General features: G+C 37.5%; 1 protein-coding gene across 3 annotated transcripts in view; it reads right to left on the bottom strand.

Annotated features, from left to right (window-relative positions):
• Nucleotides 1-1,310: 1,310 nt before the first annotated feature.
• BICRAL (BICRA like chromatin remodeling complex associated protein) overlaps nucleotides 1,311-23,152 on the bottom strand; it is a 30,653-nt gene continuing 8,811 nt past the window's right edge. For 2 of the 3 annotated variants that reach the window (XM_044428564.1, XM_044428561.1), the window contains exons 2-12: nucleotides 22,825-22,873; nucleotides 20,458-20,506; nucleotides 20,294-20,362; nucleotides 15,011-16,702; nucleotides 13,185-13,290; nucleotides 10,979-11,079; nucleotides 10,037-10,098; nucleotides 9,758-9,903; nucleotides 9,498-9,592; nucleotides 7,559-7,661; nucleotides 1,311-5,852 (exon numbers count right to left, since the gene is read on the bottom strand). In XM_044428564.1, the coding sequence (XP_044284499.1) occupies nucleotides 5,047-5,852; nucleotides 7,559-7,661; nucleotides 9,498-9,592; nucleotides 9,758-9,903; nucleotides 10,037-10,098; nucleotides 10,979-11,079; nucleotides 13,185-13,290; nucleotides 15,011-16,702; nucleotides 20,294-20,362; nucleotides 20,458-20,506; nucleotides 22,825-22,868 (3,273 nt within the window). In that variant the 5' untranslated portion in view covers nucleotides 22,869-22,873 and the 3' untranslated portion in view covers nucleotides 1,311-5,046. The remainder of the gene's footprint in view (nucleotides 5,853-7,558; nucleotides 7,662-9,497; nucleotides 9,593-9,757; nucleotides 9,904-10,036; nucleotides 10,099-10,978; nucleotides 11,080-13,184; nucleotides 13,291-15,010; nucleotides 16,703-20,293; nucleotides 20,363-20,457; nucleotides 20,507-22,824; nucleotides 22,874-23,152) is intronic. The other variant, XM_044428562.1, reaches the window with a different exon arrangement.

Below are 23,152 nucleotides of genomic sequence, written 5' to 3'. Positions count from 1 at the left end.
AAGTACACTGTATAACTTGGCTTGCATTCACTGAGCCTCAGTGTTCCTGACAAGAAAATCATGACTCTGGAGAAACCTGCACCCACCTCAGTCCTGCTGCAAGGTTTTCTCTCCTTCCTGACACTGGTTCTGGGTAAGATACTAAGCAAGCAAGCACTGCTTTGAAGCCATGCTTAGTGTGTCATGTGAAACCAGTCACTGTGTTTTGCTTCTGCTGGGGAACAATATTGTATGAGCTGCTAGAGCTGGTCTTCAAAATTTAGTCCCCTTCCCTGGGAGTAGGGGTAGGAAGCTGATGCATGTTCTCTCAAGAACAGATACATGCCAACACCTGTACATATTATTTGCATCCCATCTTTCTCCCTGGCAACAGTCCTCCAAAGCAGGTGAGTTAATGCAAAGAATACCGTCATTAATAAGAATTTATTTTTAAAGACAGTGGTGACTTCTGAAGAATCTGGAAAATGATGAAAAATTTCTTTTCACTAGGGCCTTGATGTTACTGCTTAACAATAATGCCTCGTTTCTCAAATTCCAGACTTTAATTTTAAACCAGGGGTGGAAAACTGGTTCATCCCTGGTTCATTCATTAACCATGGGCATGGAGCACAGTAGGAACTGGAGATCAGCATCATCTGGAAGGCTGCAGGCTACCCAGTGGTATTTTCAACAGCAGATACTATTGTTAGACAAATATTCTTTTCCTAGCAAATCTTTAGTCAGGGTTGTCTTCAGATTCTTTCTGGATCTACTGCACTGATGCTTCTTGCTTCGCACAGCAGCCTATCCAGCCTGTTGAAAATGCTAGTCAGGAAATTCTGCTGATTGGGCTAAATGATGGTACGAGTGCAGGAAGACCCCCAACATCAGGCAGAAAAGCCTTCTGTGAGTGGAGATGTTCTTATGGGAGGTCCTTTCACATAGCAAATTCTGGATGCAAACTCTAAAGAACATTTACAATCAGGATTCATAACTGCAGCATAAACAAGATTGAGGTAGTATCCTGGAGTATGTAACAGTGGAGCTTGGGCAGGCACCTTTAGTAAGAAATAGGAACAGTTCCTTGTCTGCATCTGTGAAGCACAGAGGGATATGTGATTCCAAGGCATGATTTAAAGGCAACTAAACACAACTAAGCTGCTCTTGGTCTAAAGGGGAGACTACCTAGGAACGCTGTATACTTGCCTTTGATGCCATGTTCGCAGAAATGTAGAGATATATAATAAAATATTTTGCAATTTGTAGCTAAAAAAAGAAACCCCTCTGAAAACTTTAACTGTTTTTCTTCGTTAAATCAAGACAATCACAGATATTTTTCCCAAATCTTTGGCTGTATTGCAATGGTTGTTTCAATCTGTAGTCTTCAGCTAAACATTTCCTATCCATGGGTTAACAATATATTTTACCAACGTGTGTTTTTTAACAGTATTTATCCAACATAACAAAATAAACTGCAATTTGTTATACTTTTTTTACAAAACATTTTATAAATATTTTTACAAAATGTATACAAAGCAATTTCAAGTGAGACATACTATACAAATGAAAGTATTTAAGCAAATAAAAGTCCATACCACACTGACAATAAGTGACAAATCCTCTTTCAGTAAAGTCAGTCTGTAAGGCCTCCCAAATCTAACAAATCAATTATGCTGACCTTGTTGAATCAGTTATTTCTCATAGTTGCCAGCAAAAAGTTTGTTTTAGTCTTAGACAATATGGAAAGACATCCAGGAAGTCAAGAGACCACTCCTACAAAGCAGTTAAGCACAAATAAATGATCTTCTGGATTCAGGACCATGGGCTGCATAACAAATTCACACTTTTTTTTACAACAAACAAAAATATTTTTACTGCATTACCAATTAAAATATTCAGAGCTCTAAAAACAAGTTCATTTTAATAAATAAAATACATTAGCTACCCCAGGTTAATTTAGCTGAACTTTGTTCAGTGGGTTCCCAACATAAAATGCTGGGATAAATATAAGTATTGTTTAATCCACATTGATGAAGTGCATTTCAGATGCCTTGGCTAAAACTTTATCTAAAAGTAAACTCTCACATAAGATTCAAAATGTATAGGCTTTGTTTTGGTATTTAGGTTCAGAATATTCTGTACAGATATTACACTCTCCAATAAAAACAAGAGACGGTGGATCCATGGTATGGGAGTTCAATTTCTCATTCTTCCAATCAGATACTAGTTTAAATTATGTATATGACTGGTGCAACGTACACCTTGCCTTTCTAGACATTCTCATTATGGTTACAGTTCAAATAATTTTTCCTTGAGGGAATCTTGAGCGAAAAGCAAAGGCTGTCTATATCATTTATAAGGAAACAAGTACTCACCTCTAAAAATATGAATCGAAATGAATGTCAGGTCTTTTAAGTCTTTCAAACAATAATTGCCATGGAATGTAGGGGCTTACAATTTTGTAATGGTAAAAGCAGTACACTTTTTAAAACAAAAAGTGGAGATAAAAATAAAGGAACCCCCTCTATATTACTGTTTCTTTCAAGGCAAGTTTGAATAGTAAATACTACTATTTTGCTGACTTTGATTCTTTTATTATTCTACAGTGATGCTGTCTCAACTCAAGGACGGTGGTAGAATTTAGTGTTGATTAAAGACAGCAGAAAATGGCTCTTACTTTACAATCAGCTTGGAGGAAACAAAGCAAAACTCAGCCCTTTTCTTCCCTTTGCATTCTGGCAATCTGACTGACAACCACAGCTTGTCACTGTTGCTGCACTGTGGAGTCCCAGGGTGTCCACAGATTAATGCAAGAGGGAGTTCCCTCATTCAACTCAGGATCAGGGAATGCTTCATTTTCAAATGCACACTCATGCCTTTATATACATAAGAGCCATTGTGTCAAGGCTATAGTGCCTCCAGGCTATGATTAAGTCAACTAAGAAGTTTTTAAATAGGGCTGTAAGGGGAAGCTATGGCCTGGTTTGTGCATGACAATTCAGAGTAAAGGTTGACTATATGGGGCTTTTGAATTGTGGGTTGCCATTATGTGCAAATCCCATGCTATGGTTTAACTATGCTTGTTAAGGATGAACAAGCCAGGAAGACAAACCATGGTTTGTAAACTTTTGAGTTATGTTTCAATACCTCATCGTTGAACCATAGTACAAGGTCGCATGTAATGACATTCCATGATTCAACCACAACCCACAATTCAAAAACAGCCCATACTCAACTTACACTGTTGCTATGTATGAACCAGGTGATAAGCATTTACCTTACAAACCACGTACCTGTCTTTTTGAGCAGTCATAGATGCTACATCCCTTTACTAATGGCACAAACCCAATATACCTAGCAGCACTGAAGTAGGCTTATATATTTTAAATACACACGCACACAAGCAAACACACAAACCCAGCATGGCAGCATAGAAGGAGAATGCCATTGATTAAAATAATAAATAAAATAATATTGTTATATTGTTCAACATATCCACCAGCCAAATGCAAACAATGCATGGGGTTCCTTTGGCTCTAAGATTATGAATTACATGCCTATATATTAATGGGACAGCAGATTAACTTTGGTTTGTACATATTTTGGTCATTAAAACTGCTGCTGCAAATGACTAACTTTGTTGAATGGCAAGAAGCAGAAGCAGCAAATACTAAAACAAAATCCAACACTGGCCTTTGAATTGTTCAGATTAAGGCTAACATCTCTGCAAAGTATAAAGTACTATTATAAAAAAAACAATTTTCCCCAAAAAAAGTGCTTGTCATACTTGATCTAGAAAAACATTTTACCACTTCAGAAAGACATGGTTTGATGAGATCCAATTATAAAGTGAAAACGCTTTCCTTGAAGTATGATTGTGTATATGCGTGTGTGTGTATTTATATACATAATGTTGTGGTTATGTCATAGCTGCTTCTTTTACAATTTTCCACCAACTAGCTTCTTAGGCTAGCACGTATTGTTTCATGCCATACCATGGTGATTAAAACTCTACAGATTCATTCCATAGACCAAATGTTTCTGTAATGTATTTGTTTCTGCTCATGGAGCAATAAAAAGCACTTTTAAAGTATAAAGCCCTGTAAACACCTAATGACAATTTCTCTCCTTCCAGTTTTTCTGTTTCTTCCAAATCTGAGAGACAGGCATTTTTCAAAGGAGGTACAAATGGGATTTTTAACCACAAGCATTACATCTTAAAATCAAGTGATGGGAGCTGGGTGAACAGCAAGGTGGTGGTCGGGGTTGTATTACATGTAAATTCTTGACATTTAATTTAATACATCTGTTACTAGACTGTGATTGTCAGTATGTTACCTTGTTACATACAGCCTAGGGAATTGCAGTCTCATTAACCAACATTAAAACAATTCTCATTATCACTATCATAATGTGTTGGTTTGGACATAATGTTAAACCACAGGCCTCAATGAGGAGTTTGGAAGCCTTTTTTGATCAACTACAATTTATTGTGTCCTCCAAACCTGGACAAATTGTGCTTAAATTTAACTATGGTTAATGGAAGAAATCCAGCATCAGACCATGAATTATAAAACTGATTTGTTTCAATTAATCATAGTTAAGATTTAGGATTTGGATGCCATGCTAAATTACAGTTAATCTAAATCCTCCTTGAAGCCATTCCAGAGAAGGAAGACATGCAAACCTGAGGCTCACTGAGGCTCACTCTTCTAACACTAAGGGTGCAATCCTATCCATGTTTAGGCCTAAAAAGGCATACAATTCTCCAGCATATCCCAGTGTTCTGGGGAGGTGAAGGTCTTTAAAAAAAAACCCTGTACAGGATTGTGCCTTAATACATAGTTTAACATTATGCCCAAATGCAACCAAAGTTTATTCCCTACTAGACAGCTTTCTCTTAAGAATTTATCTTACTGGGGTACCTCACTGTAACCACAATGAGTATTGCTCTCAAACACAGAACAAAATCTACTTTAGAAAGGTAACCTTTGACATATGTCAGCTGAACTTGTGGTGTCATTCACATTTGCTTCTATGAGAAATATGTCCATGGTACTGCAACTATTAACACTCTAAGATACTATTTACAGCGGCTTCTAAAAGAGAATCAGTTTCTACAACACCTTCACTGTGTTCTGGAATAAATTTCTCCAGGCAGTTTTCTTGTGAAGCGATAAGTGAAAAGTTTGGATATTCTAAATCTAGGGAGCCACTTCCAGCTGCCTCATTTTGTGGCTGCCTCCCAGTCTTTTTCAGTTCCAATATGTTTTTGAATGTAGTCTCTAAACTCTTATTGAGCAGCAAATCCTTTTGGGGTTTCCCAGAACCTTTCAAGTTATCTGGATGCAAATCTTCATTCTTTGGAGAACTCCGAGGAGTTTTATCTTGGAGGGAATGATTATATGTTGTTTCTGAGTTAGAATCAACTGTATTCCGACATGCTGTATTACGTGTAGCGCGATCTGCACTTGATAAGGTTTTTGATGAATCATCTTCAGAACTTAATGAGTTTTCATCAGATTTGTCAGGGTCTTTACAAGCTATGTTTTGTTCAGAAGCAGCCATATGGTGGCATTTAGGAGAGCAGCTTGATTTCTCAAACGTTAAAGCTTTTGTGAGGCTTTCTGATTTTTTGACAGAAACGCTTCCTTGTTGTGAACTCACAATATTGTTAGGCACTACATGAAGTTTGTTGTGATTTAAAGACTCAGTTGTGCTCGGACTTGGCCTGTCTTTGATTTGGGAATTAGCAGTCTGGTTCTGAGAAGATAAAGGTTTGCTGGATTGATGATCGCTTTTACTAGGCTGTGTTTCATCAACAAACTTGTCCAATTGCGTGGAGGAACAACAAAAATCTGTCAGAAAACCATCTGAAATTTGAAAACAAGTATTTTAGTATACCATATCAGACTTGTTATTATTATTCAGTAGAATTATATCCCACCTTTTTTCCTTTTATAAAGAACCCAAAATGGCATACATAACTCCATTTTATCCTAACAACAACCCTGTGAGGTGGGGTGTGCTGAGATTCTGTGGCTGGCCCAAAGTCACCCAGTGACTTCATGGCTAAGTGGAGACTAGAACATCAGTCTCCCAGTTCCCCAGTCCAACTCTCTAATCATCATCACACCATAAAGACTTTCTAGTACATATTTATTAAAATACAGTTTTAGTGGTTTGCAGATCCTGAATTAAAGAGAATTGGTTGGTGTTAACCACAGTTATGGTCAGTATGAATGTTTCTTTCAACTACAATTAAATCCAGAGGGAGGAAATTTGTTTCACCAAGAGAAAGGTGAACAAAACAGACAGTGGTTCCTGATTTGTTACCTGTGGTTATTATTTGTTATTTTATTTCATTTCTATACCATCCAATAGGCATAGCAAGGATTATATCTGCATCAACCCAGTGTTGAGGCTCTTTTTTGTCAATAGTTATCTTATTTTTCCTATTTAAAAAAGATGTGTTCAAGTATTTTATTGAACAACACCTTGAAGCTCCGTCACTGACACTGGATATCATTTTTTCCTTAATTTGCAGTGTTGAGACTGTGGGTAGCATTATTTGGTAACTAAAATGGTGCTGCCCACACACGGAGAGATATTAGCAGACTTGGGAGTACCCCAAGGTTTGCAGTAGTACACGATCTATGGAATAACATCCTAAAGGGAAAGGGAAGAGGCTTAGTGGCTTAGGGAAAGGAAAGAGGCTAAACCAAAGGCTTAGTGGTCCAAGAACACTGACTGGCTACTTGGGGAAGGAAGAAACAGAAAGTGAGAAGCAAGGAGGTGGAATGGAATAGCTGAAATTCTGAACATAAGCACTCTACAATGCAACATTAGGTTCCACTTCTATAATTTAACAGTGAACTCTAATCTCCCAATTATTATGTAACTTAAACAACATCAATCACAAACTAGCAGGAGGTTATTTGCATTCTCAGGAGAACCCCAAGTTTTGTAGAAGTACAAAAAAAAGTCTTTATGGGACAAAGACCTAGGGAGTCACCAGTCCAAGGATGGCTGAGCATACTTAGTAGACACAGAATGCTAACTAACTGGGGGAGGGAAAATGGAAAACTGGCTGTGAGGGATGTAATAGAAAAACATGACTGGAAACTTGAACAGAAGTACTCCACACTGCAACATTTGGTTGCATCCTATTGCCATTTCAAATTGTTGTTTGTTTGAAGGCAAACTAACGAATTTATATATGTTAACTTCATATATATACATTAATCCCTAATAACACAAGCTGGTTTGCATTTATTTAGAAGTAAGTCCTACAGAGTACAATTGAATTTACTCCCAGGTAAGCATTTCTAGGATTGCAGCTTGTCGAACTTGCAAGTTTGATAGTACTATGTCAACATTGTTTTACTTCATCCAGATACAAAATACATTTCCTGTGGTTCTATAGTTTCCAGAAATGTTACATCTTTATGTCTGATCCACAGCTAGAACTCTTTCCAGCATTAAAATTTTACTTACAGTTTAAAGGAACATGTTTGTCAATGCTATGGCTATTATCTATACATAAATCTCATTTGTTTCAAAACGATTAATTCATTACCAGGATCAACTATTGCAAGACGCTTATCCCGGGACAGAGTTTGTCTTTCTTCCTGGTTAAACATCCTGTCAATCATGACCATTTCTGCAGAAGGATTTATCCTCTGGAAAAGAACACAAACCTTTGTTCAAACAAGTTTTATTTGTTGGCTATGTGGCTACAGTTACTGGAACATGCAACCCAACAATGTCTGAAGGGCCACATGTTCCCCAACCCTGCTTCACAGGTAATGCACACAAGTCAGTGCCTATATCAGTACAACTCCTCTTGCTTTTGTAACCATTTGCCACATTTCTGTCTTAATGTGTTAATCCTAGCATGGCATGCTTTGCCATAAATATATACAGACCTGCCAGATCTGTGTATCTCCCCCCACCCCCCGCCACCGTCCACTGTTGTTAAAGATGAGGATTCAAAATTAGGAAGAAAGATATTTAGAAGACTATGAGGAATTACAATTGTAAAAGGCAGTTGTGTCATACCTAAACATTTCTTTAAAAACTGAAAATGACAGAAAAGATGGAAATGACATCTGCTGAACTAGAAAAGGTTGGAAATTGTTACTCTAGATACTTATTGCTAATTCACAGAGTATTACAGTAAATGAGGCATCTATACCTTATAGGCAAACATACAAGCCACATTTTATTACCTAGTGAACAACTGCAAAGCCCATTCCTATCACTAATTCTTATTTCTATGCAAGAATGGTTAGCACCACACCTATATAAAAAGATTGCTAGTTTTATGTATTTCCAGCAGTTCAGCTATGTTAATCTGGTGAAGCAAAAAAAGAGCAGAGATTGGTCACCTTAAATACTTGATAAATAAATAGTACTGCTTTGAAATACACTCAGTCCTAACCCTCAGATCCACTCAGTAATATGATGCCATGGAGGTGCCCCCATCAGCAGAGAAAGGCTCTGTTCACAGAGAAAGTTGTTCTCCATAGTTATGCCCTCTCAGTAGGGCTTACTCCAAAATAAGTATGCAAAGCACCACAGCTTAAGAATCTAACATCATAGCCATGGTTAATTACTAATTTCTGCATGCCTTTCCACCTACTCCATGCCAATTTCTTAAACATTTTTAAAAGATTCATTTTTAAGCTCTGTGAGACTAACAGCTGCTTTCAGAATTTTTGCATAGGTGGGAAAAGTTACCTCAAGACCTGCACCATGCTGGGCTCTCTCTCTCTCTCTAATCCTGTATGCATAACACTTCAAGGTAGTTAACAGTTATTTATGCTGAAAGAAATTCTCCTGTTGCAGTGCTGTAAGCCAGTGAGTCACAAAGAGACCCTGGGGAGGACTGAATTACCATGCAAATGGGCATATTCAGACCTTGCTGTTCCTATGTAGCTGCTTATGAGATGGCAGAAGAGCACTTCTAAGCAGACATGCCTCATGAAGGGAGGTGAGCATATCCCACCCTCACATTCTCCAACATTTTTTAAGAACTTGTGAGAAAGCTTGACAGAGGGGACAGAGTCTTGTCCCAATGATGTTGGCAAAGGGAAACGTCAGCAATAAAGGTTTTTCACCTCTTTTGTAAAAAAAAAAAAAAAAGAATCATGTAAAATTAACTAGTGTGGCTAATATGCACAACTGCACACACACACATGCACACGCGTGCACACCACTTATGCACAGCAGCCCAAACTAGCCATGAAGTTTGTCACACGGTTAGACCTGGCACACACATTTTTTTTAAAAAAAATAGCCAGCAGAGGGAGTGGCAGGACAGCAGTCTTGTGCCTCCATGTGCAATCCCTGCTTGCAATGAGGGGAAAGCTTACCCACCCCTTCATCAAGCTCAGCCTGCCCCATCCTAGCTGTTCACTGAAGAAAAATTCTGTACATCAGGACTAAGCATGTGAGAAACCTCACATGTAGTTTGTTACAAAGATACACAAATACAGCTTTTTTATTAGTCTTACCATTGCATCTTCCATGAGCAGACATCTATATTTATTTAACATAGCTTGTGTTCTTTTCAGAAGCTGTGTGGCTACAGATTCAAACTCGTTGTCCACTGAAAAGGCATAAAAATACACTTACAGAGTAGTACTTCATACAATTCTTTCCTTATAATTTCTTCTTCTTGCATTTATTAGTACCAATATAATATTATGTTTTATAGAAATTAAACCCCACAAAAACAGCTTTTCACATGATTTGGAAATTAAAGAAAACCTACCTTTCCTTAAGTCCTCTTCTGTTGGCAGTGATCCCTGGCATACATGATATGAGAGAAGTCGCTGGACTGCATCATTTAAAGATCTGAACTGACTTTTATCAGGAGTCACAGCATGTGCCTGGTCCTTCTGTAACTGCTGTAGAATACTAATGGAAAGATTACTACTGTCAGTTGTTTACAACAGAGCCATATGTGTGCAACATCTTAACAAAACTTGCAGGTCTCAGTGAAAAGAAAAATGTCTAAAGTTAAAGTAGGAATAAAAAAGAAATAACTTACAAAGCTCCTTTTGTTAGCTGTTTAGCAGCAGGCCTCTTTTGTCCTATTGTATGACCATCCACCTAGATCCAAAACAGATTTCTATTACACTAGGATAATAGTCTTTTATAAAAACATGTGACAGTTGTGTGCACAGTGTGCAACAGGAATAAACTGCTTTCAAAAGATTCCCAAAGGTAGTTTTTATAGGCTGACAATACAAATAAACAGGAAACCTCAGGCTGGGAAACCAATCTGTCCCTCTGAGACCATGCCTCCTTCCCCTGGCTCCACATCCTTTCTACAACTGTTGCTGTTTTTCCAGCTTTTGTGCAGTATTTTTCCTCCATTCTAAAAGTTGAAATACATCCTCTAAAACTAATTTACTGGCAGCAAAAGCTTTAAGCTACCACTGGGGAGGTGTTATTATTTTGGCCTCAGCTCTTTTGCCACTGGACCGTCAGTTACTGGTCAGTATAGACAGATAAAAACAAATAGATGCCATCCCCAAAGCGCTTCTCTGAAACAGAATTCACCCTTGGACTGAAAGAGGTTCTGTACAGCTGGTATAAAGATATGTGAGCTAAATATTAATAGATACAGCTAACTCTACATCACAAATCACAATACTATAATAGTTTGCAATAACATCACTCCATTACATTCTGTATAAAAATAATGAAGTGGAATCCAAGGATTCGGTTGAGAAACCAGCAATTAGCTGAGTGCTTGTAGTTCACCAAAAAGCGTAAAACTCCAAGCTTTTATCTGAATTATCACTTTGTTTTTTGTAATATTTTAAATGATTTTGAGATTTTCAAATATACCATCACAGACTTCCTCACAAATTACTTTGTAGAAAGATTATTATTTTAAGTTTAAAGAATGGTATGATAAACTATAGGTTGTGTAAATATTCCCTAAAATTTAAGGGGAAGAAATTATGGGGAAAATGTTTTTTACCTGTACATTCGATTGGGCAAGAGATGATCCTACTGCTTTTTCCTGGTGTGGCAGTGCTGTTCCTATTGTCTGTTGTATGATTTTTCCCCCAGTGTCTTGTCCTACAAACACATAAATTATGAAGACTCTTTTAAAAGATTAGTCAAAACAAACTCCCAAATGATATTTAGAGTCTTCTACATGAACATGTCACTCAATTATTTAAAAATAATTTATAGGCAGAGACATGTCATTGGGAATCCTTTAATAGAACTACTATACAATACACAAATATTAATAATCTATCAATAGAATAAGATAATCAAAGAGTGTCTTAACAGCTTTTGAGATGTAAGCAGTATCTGAGTATGCCTAAACTGCGTAAAGATGTAACATTAAAAGCACATGGTAATTCAAGCTTCTTTCCACCTTCACAATGAAATTATTTACACTCTAGAGAATAATTCACAGGTTTCATCTTGTCCTGCTGCCCAGGCTTCAGAAGGATTTTCCATTAAGAATTATATAGTTTAACATGCTCATTACTTAAGAAAACCTGATTAATAAACTAAGTCTAACTCTCCTGCTCCTCCACCCCAAATCCAGTAGACCAATATTGAGTAACGTATGGTGAGCGAAGAAAGACAATTGAAAAGCTTAATGATAAGAATAGGTTATGAGGTAAGATGGATATATAAATGCAATAAAGTTTAGAAAGGCTGAAAAATGAAAGTAAGTTGAGTTTTGTGTGGTAAGTTTGAGGGAAAAGGGAGTTTTTAGATTGTGAGGAGAGCTAGGAAGGAACGAAACTGAGACACCCAAGGCGGCAGTCGAAAATGAACAGGGCTCCCACCAAAACACCTCGCCAGGGAATTTCTATCTATCTGGCAAAAGGCCCCATGAATGCACAGCGCCCATATGTGTGATGCACAGAGACCACGAAAAAGAACTAGGAATAATTTTTTGAAAGGGAATCTGGGCACAGAGCCCAGATGCTAAAGGGGAATTGGATACCTACACACACAGTTTGCCAACTAGCTAGACAAACATCTGTGGAAGTCTAGATGCAAGGTGCTTCTAAAAGCATTGCAGGGGGCACATTCTTTCATATATCTACACACTGCCCTTGCTCAGATGTCACAACAAGGCAGATCTGATACTGCACACTGTTCAATCACTCCCACTTAGCTAAACAAACCAGGAAATCTCTGTCTGTGCTCTGTTTGCTATTACATCTGAACTGTGTTACCTGGCTTGTTCCTATGATGGTTTATGATTCTGGCTTCTTCGGAGAGAAACAAGCCAGAGATCTGTTTGAATGCAATGCTAAATCATGGGTGGAAGTTTCTTTGTCTGTCCAGCTGCTCCCACTGGCAGAAGAAGTCAACTAGGAATGATCAAGCAGTATGTACTAACATATTTGCCTGTTACAGAACTGGAGAAATTTTCTCATAGACAATGCTGAGTAAAGAGGCATTTTGAGGCAGTGAGAGGAGAGTCTTCTTACCCTCTTTGGTCATGGTAAGATTAATTGCACATTCAAGCTCAGGGCAGCTAGTATCTAATCTTGGGGCCACTTCACAAGTTTAGAGCCAAAAATAGGAGCCTTTCAAGTGTTATGGAAACATTGCAGTTAATACTTAAAAGGCACTATGTGTCTGAAGAAGTATGGTAAAAATGTGTTGGGATTTTCATCCAATCTTGGCTTCCAGGTTCATGGTAGGCACACTCCCAGTGGTCTTCACATGTTTTAAGATGCATGTTGACCATCATGGAAAGTCAAACATGCACGTATTTCTGAAAAATTACTGTAGAACAAATTTTAGAAAACCGTTTCAGAGCTCATACATCTCTTTGCAGATACGAATTACTTCCTGCCATTTCCTTTTTGCGTATTTCAACAAATTTTTGGTACTCCATGAAGTTTATTGTGTCTTTTGAATGTCATGTGAGAATCAACTAAATTTGCAATTTAGAAACTTGGCAATTTGTAAAGTGTTTAACTAGATTTCCATCTTCTGCTAACTTTATACTAATGTTATATCTATGCATACATCTATCTATAGGTACTTCTCAGTAACAAAGCCTTATCAGTAGGCTATGAACAAAAACTCTCCTAATACTAGTTAAGGCCCACATTAGCACAAATCTTCTTTAGAGTTCAAGGAGAAACCAATTTCATATCTGAAAAGTTGGGAAAAGCATTTAAAAAAAGACTTCATCTGACCTGACAATGTATTACCTAGAAGACTTGATAGCTGAGGCTGTCTCAGGCTGTCCTGTGACTTTGCTGATGAAACTGAAGATGTCAGGTTCGTAACCTTTTTTTGAGCCTGCAAGATTCCATACAGAAATACCACACATATAATTAAACATTAAAGGCCAGCAAAGTCCAAAATCCAACATATAACCGGTAACATATAAACTATCTGTTGGTCCAATTTTATTATTTTATACTATTTATAAAATGAGTCTTTGCAAATAGAAAATTTGAATTCATTTATGTGATGAGTCTGCACACGAAGATCCTGCCACCTTTTAGCCATACTATCAGATCATATGTGTAAGAATTTAATGAAAATGCTACTGCATTCCTATGCGTATTTGCCTGGAAATAATCTGAATACAGTTAGGAATTACTTTCAAGTAAACATGAATAGGGTCAGGCTGTCAGACTTTCATTATGACAGATAATTAGCTTATTGGTTGCATTTCTTTCTTTTCTAAGGTTTCTGTACTGAAACAGAAATGATTTCATCCTGTATGGTGGTTTGACTACAGAAAGAACATGCAAAAATTGTTTTCCATCTGGCATAAACTTCAAATGGAGATTTTGTTCTGCATTGCATGTTTTTTGTGGTAAGTTTGTGTGGAGTGTGATTTAAGTAGGCAAATCAATGGAGATTTTGGAGGTGTTATATAAAACTCAGGCCAACATATTTGAGCACATATCTACACCTTAATCTCTGAGTTAGTTCAGAAATAAAAATCTCAGGTTATCAGATCAAAAAGCAAACATTATGTCTTTGGTTTACCCTTGGACTACAAATGAAGATACGAAATAAGGATTAGATCCTAGTTTCGTATCTTGCTTTGTAGTCCAAGATAAATGTTTTATTAGTTCAGATGTAACAGGAAACTAATTCGAACAAATACCAAAATATTCAATTCTGGTATATTAGTGGAACAGGCAAATGGCACGAGGAAAAAGAAGAATGCAGGTGCAACACTGATTCTTAGTCTAACAAACCATGGTTTATTAAACCAAGACTCTTAATCTGAACCAGCTCATTGAGGACCATCATTGATACCACACCCACTCAAAAGTACTTTTTTCTAATGCAGCAAATCTTAAGATCAGCTTATTTGTTGTTGATATTAGTTAAGACAACATCTTCATTCATATTCTTGACATTCAACCAATTCTGTCCAATATCAAATCCTAAATTGCTCCAGATGTTTAGCTTAACAGTGAATAAGTAGTATAGACATACATAAACTAGAATCATTGTTCTCACTTAAGAATCATTTAAATAATTTGAAAGCCCTACTTCTCATCTTTCATTTTTTGTGATAAATTAAGCTTCAATCCACAAATTAAAATCAATGGCAGCCATAATCTACAGTAAGTTGTACATTTAAGATGCTTAGCTTAATGAGAAAAAGCTGAAATGACCCTTGGGATCACATGCTCCAGCCTTTCATCTCCTTCTCCAGTGTGGCTGTGAAGAGGGCAGTAGCTTTCACTTCCATTTTACATTAACAGTAGTTTAGCATTATCTTTGAATCTTAACATGTGGAAACAAGGCAGCTTCCTAACCTACAGCTTGCTCTCATCTTTAGTTTTTCTGAATGGCTTTCATAGCCTCAACTTCCCAATACAATAAGTGGCTTTCAGTTAACAGCTGCAATGGACACATTCAGATGCCATACTAAGCGATAGAAGTTGTAACAGCAGGCTACTTGCTATCACCCCAACTCTGCATCACAAAAAGGGTTTTACTGTTCTTAAAATTACACAGATAAAGATTTTGAGCTGGCATCTATTCATACCTGGCCAAAGGAAAACTGTGGTTGTGTTACTGAAGTGTGACTAAAGGTGTTGACAGCTTTGGAAGAAGAAACTGGAAGACGATGTGATACACTAACAGATAACTGCATTCTATTTTGCTGTGTAAGTTGATCTCCAGCAAAATTTCCTCCTGATGCCACAGACTGGACTGATGGACCAATGTTGGGATGTACTGCAGCAGAACTCACAACAGCAAATCGGTTGCTTGATGACATATTTGAACTTGATGATTGCCCAGGAGACATTGTTGTAAAGCCCGTTCTACCTTGGGAAATGTTCCCTTGGCTAGGGGATAAATGCAACACAGCAGGAGATGCCTGTTGTAGTGGAACCTGGCCACTAACAATTTGAGAAGTCCCATGGTTTACTATAACTTGGCTTCCAGGAGCTGCAAATGTTTGACCAGAAACTAATTGCACAGCATTCTGATTATTCAGCATCTGTCCTGAATATGACTGATTTGTTCTAAGCATGTTTGTGGAGTTCCTGTTCAGCATAACGTGCTCAGTGGGTACTTGGCTGGAAACAAGCTGTGAAGGCTGATTCTGAAGAAGCTGTCCATTTATAGTCTGGACGTGGTGAACTGAATTAGGATTTACTGACAGACTTGTGGGTATAAGAAACTGGTTTTGAGGTGCATGAGGCTGTCCCATAGGAGAATGAATAACAATACTACCACTGGCATTACTTACTGCTTGGGGGGTAACAGATTTTCTTGTATTTTGTTGACTAACAATATTAACAGACATATGTGGACCAACTACTGAATTCTGAGGCGAGTTTGATGAAGCAAAAGGAATTCCTTGTTGCACATGATGCTGCTGCAGTCCCAAGCTATTCACATTGTAAGTGGTTTGCTGGCCCATTGGAATAGGCTTTGGTTGAATATTGATAGGAACTTTGTTAGAATTTGGAGCAAGACCCCTCTGAATAATAATGTTATGCACAGGCAAAGATGCTTGAAAATTTGTACTGTTAAATGGAACAGTGACAGGTTGTGCTACTGGGCTTGAATTTGAGCTGCCAAACAAGGAGTTACCATTAGGAGTTTGCCTATGAACCAAGAGTCCACCGCTCATGTTTGCAGGTGTTTGCTGACCACCACCCTTCAAAATAATATGAGATCCTTCAAGATTATTGATGGTCATCATAGAAGGCTGATTACTAAATGAACCAATTAACTGTATCTGTCCAGAACCACCAATCTGACTACTGTTTGACAAATGCTGGCTGGGAACACTGATTCCCACATGTTGCATAAAGCCATGTTGCACACCAACTGTATTGCTTGCGAAAGATGCTCCAACTGGTTGCTGTACCACTTGAGTAACTCCTATAGGTTGCAGCGTCTGCCCTGAGTAATTAGAAACATTAGAAGCCTGAGTAAAAGATGCTGATGAGGAAGGATGAAGCTGAGCTTGTGCAAACTGTTGATTAGAGCCTATGTTGGCATCCAGATACGCCTCTTCTGCCAAAGTTTGTTCAGTAATATTAGCTTCCTGCAGAGATTTCTGAAGGATATCAAAAGGCTGATCTTCACTGAGATCAGGCAATGGAGAAGATTCAAGTTCATCATCAAGAAACTGAAGGCTACTTGGCAATTGTAGTCCATCACTAGGCCCCTCACCGAGCTGACCACCCACACCTTTGATTGATGACTTCGGATCAGAGCTCTAAAAGAAATGATACAATACAAATAATTTCAATTGGTTGTATGCAATGGATATTTTTTTCTCTCAGTCAAAACATACCCTAAGAATACTAGTACTAAAAGAGCCATTTTTACTATTGGAATAATAAACATGACTGCTATGCACCTCTGTGCAAGAGGGCTATCGTTTTTTTTAACAAGGTTTTCAGAAAACCCTCTTGGTATATTCCCTATCACCTCAACAGATGTCTTATTTAAGGTTAGTTAAAGCAAGCTAGTAGCCCCAAGCCCAACAGACAAGAAACAGTGAAAACCCCTCCACAACTCAGCTTCGCAATCACCCCCCTCCCAATGGAAAGCAGTGAGATGCTGCTTAGGGAGAAACTGGTGGCAAAAGTTTAGCATACAAATGCAAGGACTGTATTCTCCACCCTCCTCATCACTGACATAAAAGGCAGCAAATTTACAACTGCAATTTTATTTAGGGGTACTGTCTACATATTATTGTGTCTATGTCTTTACTGACCTTGACTCTCTTAAGCTATGACCAGCATAAGAACTTAGCCCTGAAAAAATATTCTGCTGCATTACTGAGAGGCTTTCATTTCTTGCTCCATGAAAGAACACCAAAATAGCCAATACAAGCTGAACATTCTTCTTTCATGCTTCCTTTTCTTTTTCCACCACTCAATTAATCCTGTCAGACACTGAATCTTAGTTCCCACAGCTTCCAGTTTAGGAAAATACATGTTCCATCTGTAACTCATCTTAATATGTTCTGGTTGTTGCTTTCTTCCTTCTGGGTGGCATAAAATAGGGACTTGAAGGGGAGAAATGGTATGCGGGAAGAGAATGACTTTTCCCTAGCTGAGTTCCAGACCCATGCTTGTAATAGAAATGGAGATGTAGAACCCCAGCTGGGAAACAGGAACGTAAGTTGCAAGGAGAAATAATTGATTTGTATATAATGGTGGCAAATCATATATTGTGTCCTGCCACCATTTTGAACAGGTAATCTTTAATCAGCCTGATTGAAGATTATGGACTACTCATGGATTAAACATCCCACAGTTTACCTACAATTAGCAGGTTAAGTAACCTAGACTTGCCACCATTAAGTGCAATTAAAGCCTTTATGTGTAGGCAGAATATTGACTATTACATCAGATAGTTTTCAAATCTGCAAGGTTCTCACAACAGTACCAAACCTGCAAACATGATACAGCAAGAGCTAACAGTCACTCTGGGAGCCCTTTTTGGCCGAGGAGTTGGAGAAAATAATAGTGAACATAAAACCAGAACAGCACATGAATGAGAATAGTGATATGTAGAAACAGAGAAGATGAACTAATGACAGACAAGGAAGAGGACTGAACTAAAAATGTTATAATAATAATAATAATAATAATAATAATAATAATAATAATAATAAGTGAGGGTAAAAGAGAATGGCACAAATTAAAGAATAGGTAAAGCAACAGCCCAGCTTTTACTTAAGATATATATTCAGAAAAAAATTAGTGCTGTTTGCTCAGGTTCTCAGCTGGAATAAATGATCTAGTTCCTTAGATAGGTCTGCTAAGTGGTCAGAATCCAGCCTGCTCCTTCAAATTGGGGACCTCTTCAATTGACAGTTCTACACGCCAAAGAATGTGTAAATTTGACAGATCCTCAGGCATGGAAGTCTTTAACCCTTGCCAGTCCAAATATCTCTGTTCTAAACTGTAAAGCCTTATGTAGTCTAGTTTGGGGCATTTCAAAGAACTTCCTATCTGAAAGGACCACATGCCTCCAGTTTCTTAGGTAATGTTCTGAATCCCTACTTTGGATTCCATCTTCTTTACAATTCAGACAGAAGGCTACAAGGAGCAAGACTTCATCTATCAAGGTGTTTGTGCTGTGTTATTCTGTCTGCAAGTATCTGGACCTATTCTTTTGTTGCAGGAAACTGGCAAAACTTTTTTATTTCACAAGGCCTTTTGGCTATTTTGTATTTTAAAGTAAACACCAACTTAAGGAAAAACACACACATCAAACAATTGTGGTGTGGTAACTTCTTTACTATTTTTGTATAAATCCGTATCAGTTCAACAATCTGAAAGGAAATTTACAGAACAATCCTATGTATGTGTACACAGAATTAAGTCCAATTAAATTCAGTGAAACTTATTTTCATGTAAGTGTGTATAGCATGGCTGGGGGATGTGTGGCCTTCCAGGTGATGGCGGGCTGCAACTTCCATAAGCCCTTGCTAGCATGTCCAGTTATGGAATTCCCTCCTCTCATCACTGAGGTTAACCAAAAGTTTGGAATAGTTTAAGAAGGGTCAGAAAACTTTTCTGTTGAGCAGGGAAATGAATTATTTACTTGAGATAAAGTATGCTGATGGTTTGTGTGCTATGTTGTACATTAAGGTTGTTACTATAATTATTGTAGCTATGTAGTATTTTAAATTGTTGCTTTATTGTATTTTGTGTGCAGTGCTTGGAATAAAGTGCTATGGAAAATTAGATAATTATTTTTACTATAATAAGTGTTGCAATCTAACAACTTCTGGAGGGTCACATTCCCCACCCTCTGGTGCATTGGATGGCTGTCATAATCATTCTGCTTCTACTTTGTTTCTAGTGCAAAATAGAAAAGGTTAAATATTGGATTTTTTTAAATGAAGGAAAGTAATGGAGACATGTAATATCTAAAATGAGAAAACATTATTCAAATTATATCTTTGCGCAGACATTTTGCATATAACATCTGAGAAATGAAATGTTAATTTTGTTATGTAATCCTCCATTTAATTGCAAATTCTTATACAATTACAACCATCCTACCCTTATACATACAGTCTCTATTGTATTGTTGTATACCAGCATACTGGCTTCTATAATAATCTAGCTGAAACAGAAGCAGAACAAAAGCAGAGTCTACAGAGACAGAAATCACTTACCTATTACTTACTGGACTAGTTCTAAAACTGGGTGGTAGTAAGAAAGAGCAAAGTGCTTTGCCTATGGTGGAGCTTGGTAATAACTGTCACAGATCCATGGGTCCTAAGACCACCATTCTTATCTACTTCCATTCCAATTCCATAGCTTTGATTTGATATGTATAGGGGATGCAGAAAGGGCTTTGCAAACAAATCTCCCTCTACTTGCTCTAGCTAGATGCTTCCCATGGCCTCAGTGTGTGAAATGCAATACCTAAGATTGATAGAGCCTACCAGACAAAATACCCTAGAATGCATAGGACAGCTTCCTGTTGCCACTGCACAGCCTGTTGTACAGTGTCAATGGTGTTGTGAATGTGTGCATGGGAGTGGTGGTATAGCTTGTATACATAGTTCCTTAAGGATCTCCAGAGCTTGTTCATGCACCTGAAGTTTTTCATATTTTGCCCTCCAAGTGTGATGAAGCTGAATCAAACCCAAGAATGTAAGACTATCCTACTGACTATCCGAAAATCACTGTTTAAATTCAGTACTATATATAGAGGTACACCATAACGGGGTCATACAGATCTTGTTTCTACTCCATTCACTTACATACAGCATCAACAGACTAAGAAAGAACTATTAACCTATAATAAAAGTACACTTTTCCTCCTATATACTTACACTGGTATTGGCGAAAATAGAATTTGAGTTGGCTGCAGAATATCCTGCATTAGTCAAGTCTTCATTGTTCTGTTGTAGCACAAATATAGAAAAATAAAATTAAACTACAAGTAGCACAATTAGTAAAATCAGATTTATATTTATCATAATATAATATGACTTACAGATTTACTGCCCGCTCCATGTAGGAAATAATTCAGTGCCTGTGCATCTCTTAAAAAATACAAACAAGAAAAATGAGATGGACCAGTCTAAGAATCTTCAACTTGCTAAAACATTCTAAAATTAAAAGTTCTTAAAATATCAGCTGACACACATGAAAAAAGTCTCTCTGATTTCTATCACCTGAACACTGATACTGTAATAACTAACTATATAATTTAGAGCATGCAACTGGAAATAAATACTGTGGTATGTTTTCAGCAAACCATGTCAATAGGGTAAATAGTGAAAGCCAGTGTGGTAAAGTGGATAAAGTGTTGGAATAGGACTTGGAAGATGTGGGTCCAAGTCCCCTTTTGGTCAGGAAGCTCGTAGGGTGGTTTTGGGACAATCACTGACTCTCAACCTAACATCCCTCACAGGATGGTTGTGATGCTAAAAAAGAGAGGAAGTGGAAGAGGATTCTGTAAGTGGCCATAGGTTCCTTACTGGAAAGGGAGTGGGGTATAAAATGCAAAAGAAATACTATATTTTAATATATAAATACTATATTTATTTATAAATAATAAATGTTTATGTCTATGTAGAGGGAATTTAATTGTCATAATATACTTTTTTAAAAGTTTCCATCTTACAATAATCAGAACAGTGTCTTTTTCAAATAGCAATGTATGCAGGACCAGATCAAGACCTTAAAAAAAAACCTTTTGCAAGAGACATGTGGTGTACCTCCTCTTACCAACACAAAGCATACTGACACTAACATCTAAGTCACTGAAGCTTAGAAAACAGTTTTACTTCAGTAATATGGAAGAGTGTAAATCTCCATATTGCCGAATGCTCTTGTTCATCATCAGGACTCTTTCTCATATACTTTACTTAACAAAGGGCATTTGGGGACAGACATCAGTGCATGCAAAATAGGTCCTTGTTTCTCTTTCTTTTTTGCCATTTCATAACATAGTGTAGGAACTGTACATTTTTATATCTCAAATATCACATGTGGCACACAGAATATTGCAACTGATAAATATAAACAAGTAAGTAAGTGATAAAACTTCATTCCATTTACAATGTAACTCCAATGTAGTTTTAAATTTTTTTATTTACTTTGTGGGGCTAGCTTGAAGAGCAGAGCCCTGCCAGTGTAGCATACAAGATTAAAAACAATACAAAATAGCAACATTGAATAACAACCTTTAAACACCAAGCTGGCAGCTCAAGAGAATTTTAAAGGCCAGCTAATAGGCATGATTCTTCAGAGCTTTCCTGAAGACTTGCATGTCAAACCACAGATGGAACCTCATTCCAGAGATGTATATATATATACTGTATATATTTTAATTGTCATTGTTTTAATGTATTTTGTATTCGATGTTGTAAGCCGCCCCGAGGCCTTGGCAAGGGGCGGCACAGAAATGTTTTAATAAATAAATAAAATAAAATGTGTGGCCACTACTAAATTGATCCCCCTTCCACACCAGCCTAGCTTCCTTTAGGAGCAGGTAAGTGAAAAGAGCCTCTGTTGAGCGAGACAGGCTTCACTAAGAACCCAAATATGTTAAGGCTTTAAAGATTAAAGCCAGCACTTTAAACTGGGCTCTGAAATGCACTAGCAACTGGTGGGGTACTGGTGTCATATGAACTAACTGCCCATAAATATATTGCAACATGTATCCTAAGCAAATTATATAGAATAAAATCCCACTGAGTTTAATGGGATTTACTCCTAAGAGAAGATGTATCAGATTCCAACCTTGCTTTCCTAACAATGACAGAGTTGAATTCTGCTATTGGTGGAGGGTGGTAAGCACCACTTCCTGCCCATTTTGTATTCCCTCACAACTCCTAGATGCTTCTGAGAGTTACAGATGACATTAAAAGCAGAGGCAATGTTAATGGATGGCTCATTAGGGCTGGAGCTTCAAATCATTCTTTTGGTGCCCCCAAACTCTGGTAGGCCATCTGCCTCAGCACCCATGGGCTCTTGCTAAAGTAAGAAGGCTCTTACTCTGCTCCAACTTGAATCTTTCTGCTTGAGGTTTTTTTTTAAATGTCCTCTTCTCCCCTGTCAATACCCCCCCTTTCAGGTAGGAGACAGGGTCCTTCAGCATATATGGAAATTATGTGCAACTTTTTCTTGTTCATATAACCTAATCTAGAATCTTTTCAGTACCTAGCACCACCCCTGATGGGAGGTGGCTACTGGGAGGATTGGATGAATTGCAGCAGTTCCCCTTTTGTACAACAGAAAGCCTGTACTGTGTCCAGGTTCCTTCCTTCTGTGAACAGAAGGACACCATTTTTAGGTAACAAGTTTTCCTTTCCAATCAGAATTTTGCATCATTATCCTTTAAAAAAAATCTTACCCAATAAGATCAAAGAGACAGGACTCATCATCATCATCATCCATGACAACTAAGGAAAAAGAAAAGCACTCATATATATATATATCATAAAGCAGATTTCTGATTTCCTTTCAGAAAAAGAGACTTTTTTTAAAGAATGCTTTTGAATAATTGCTAATTGTGTGGAATGTGTTTGTGTACCATGTATTAAATGTTACTTTGCTGTAACAGATGCATAAAGTTTTATTTAATGTTTAAACTGAAGTTTGCCATTCTAAACATACATTAAGAAATAAGATCTTTTTTAACTCGCTGGGACTTACTTCTGAGCAAATATGCTTTGAGTAAG

The sequence above is a fragment of the Varanus komodoensis genome, unplaced genomic scaffold, assembly GCF_004798865.1.
Source record: "Varanus komodoensis strain SLA01 unplaced genomic scaffold, ASM479886v1 scaffold2, whole genome shotgun sequence".
Classification (NCBI taxonomy): domain Eukaryota; kingdom Metazoa; phylum Chordata; class Lepidosauria; order Squamata; family Varanidae; genus Varanus; species Varanus komodoensis.
The sequence above is the reverse complement of the archived record's forward strand: the minus strand, read 5'-3'. Positions and strand labels throughout refer to the sequence as shown.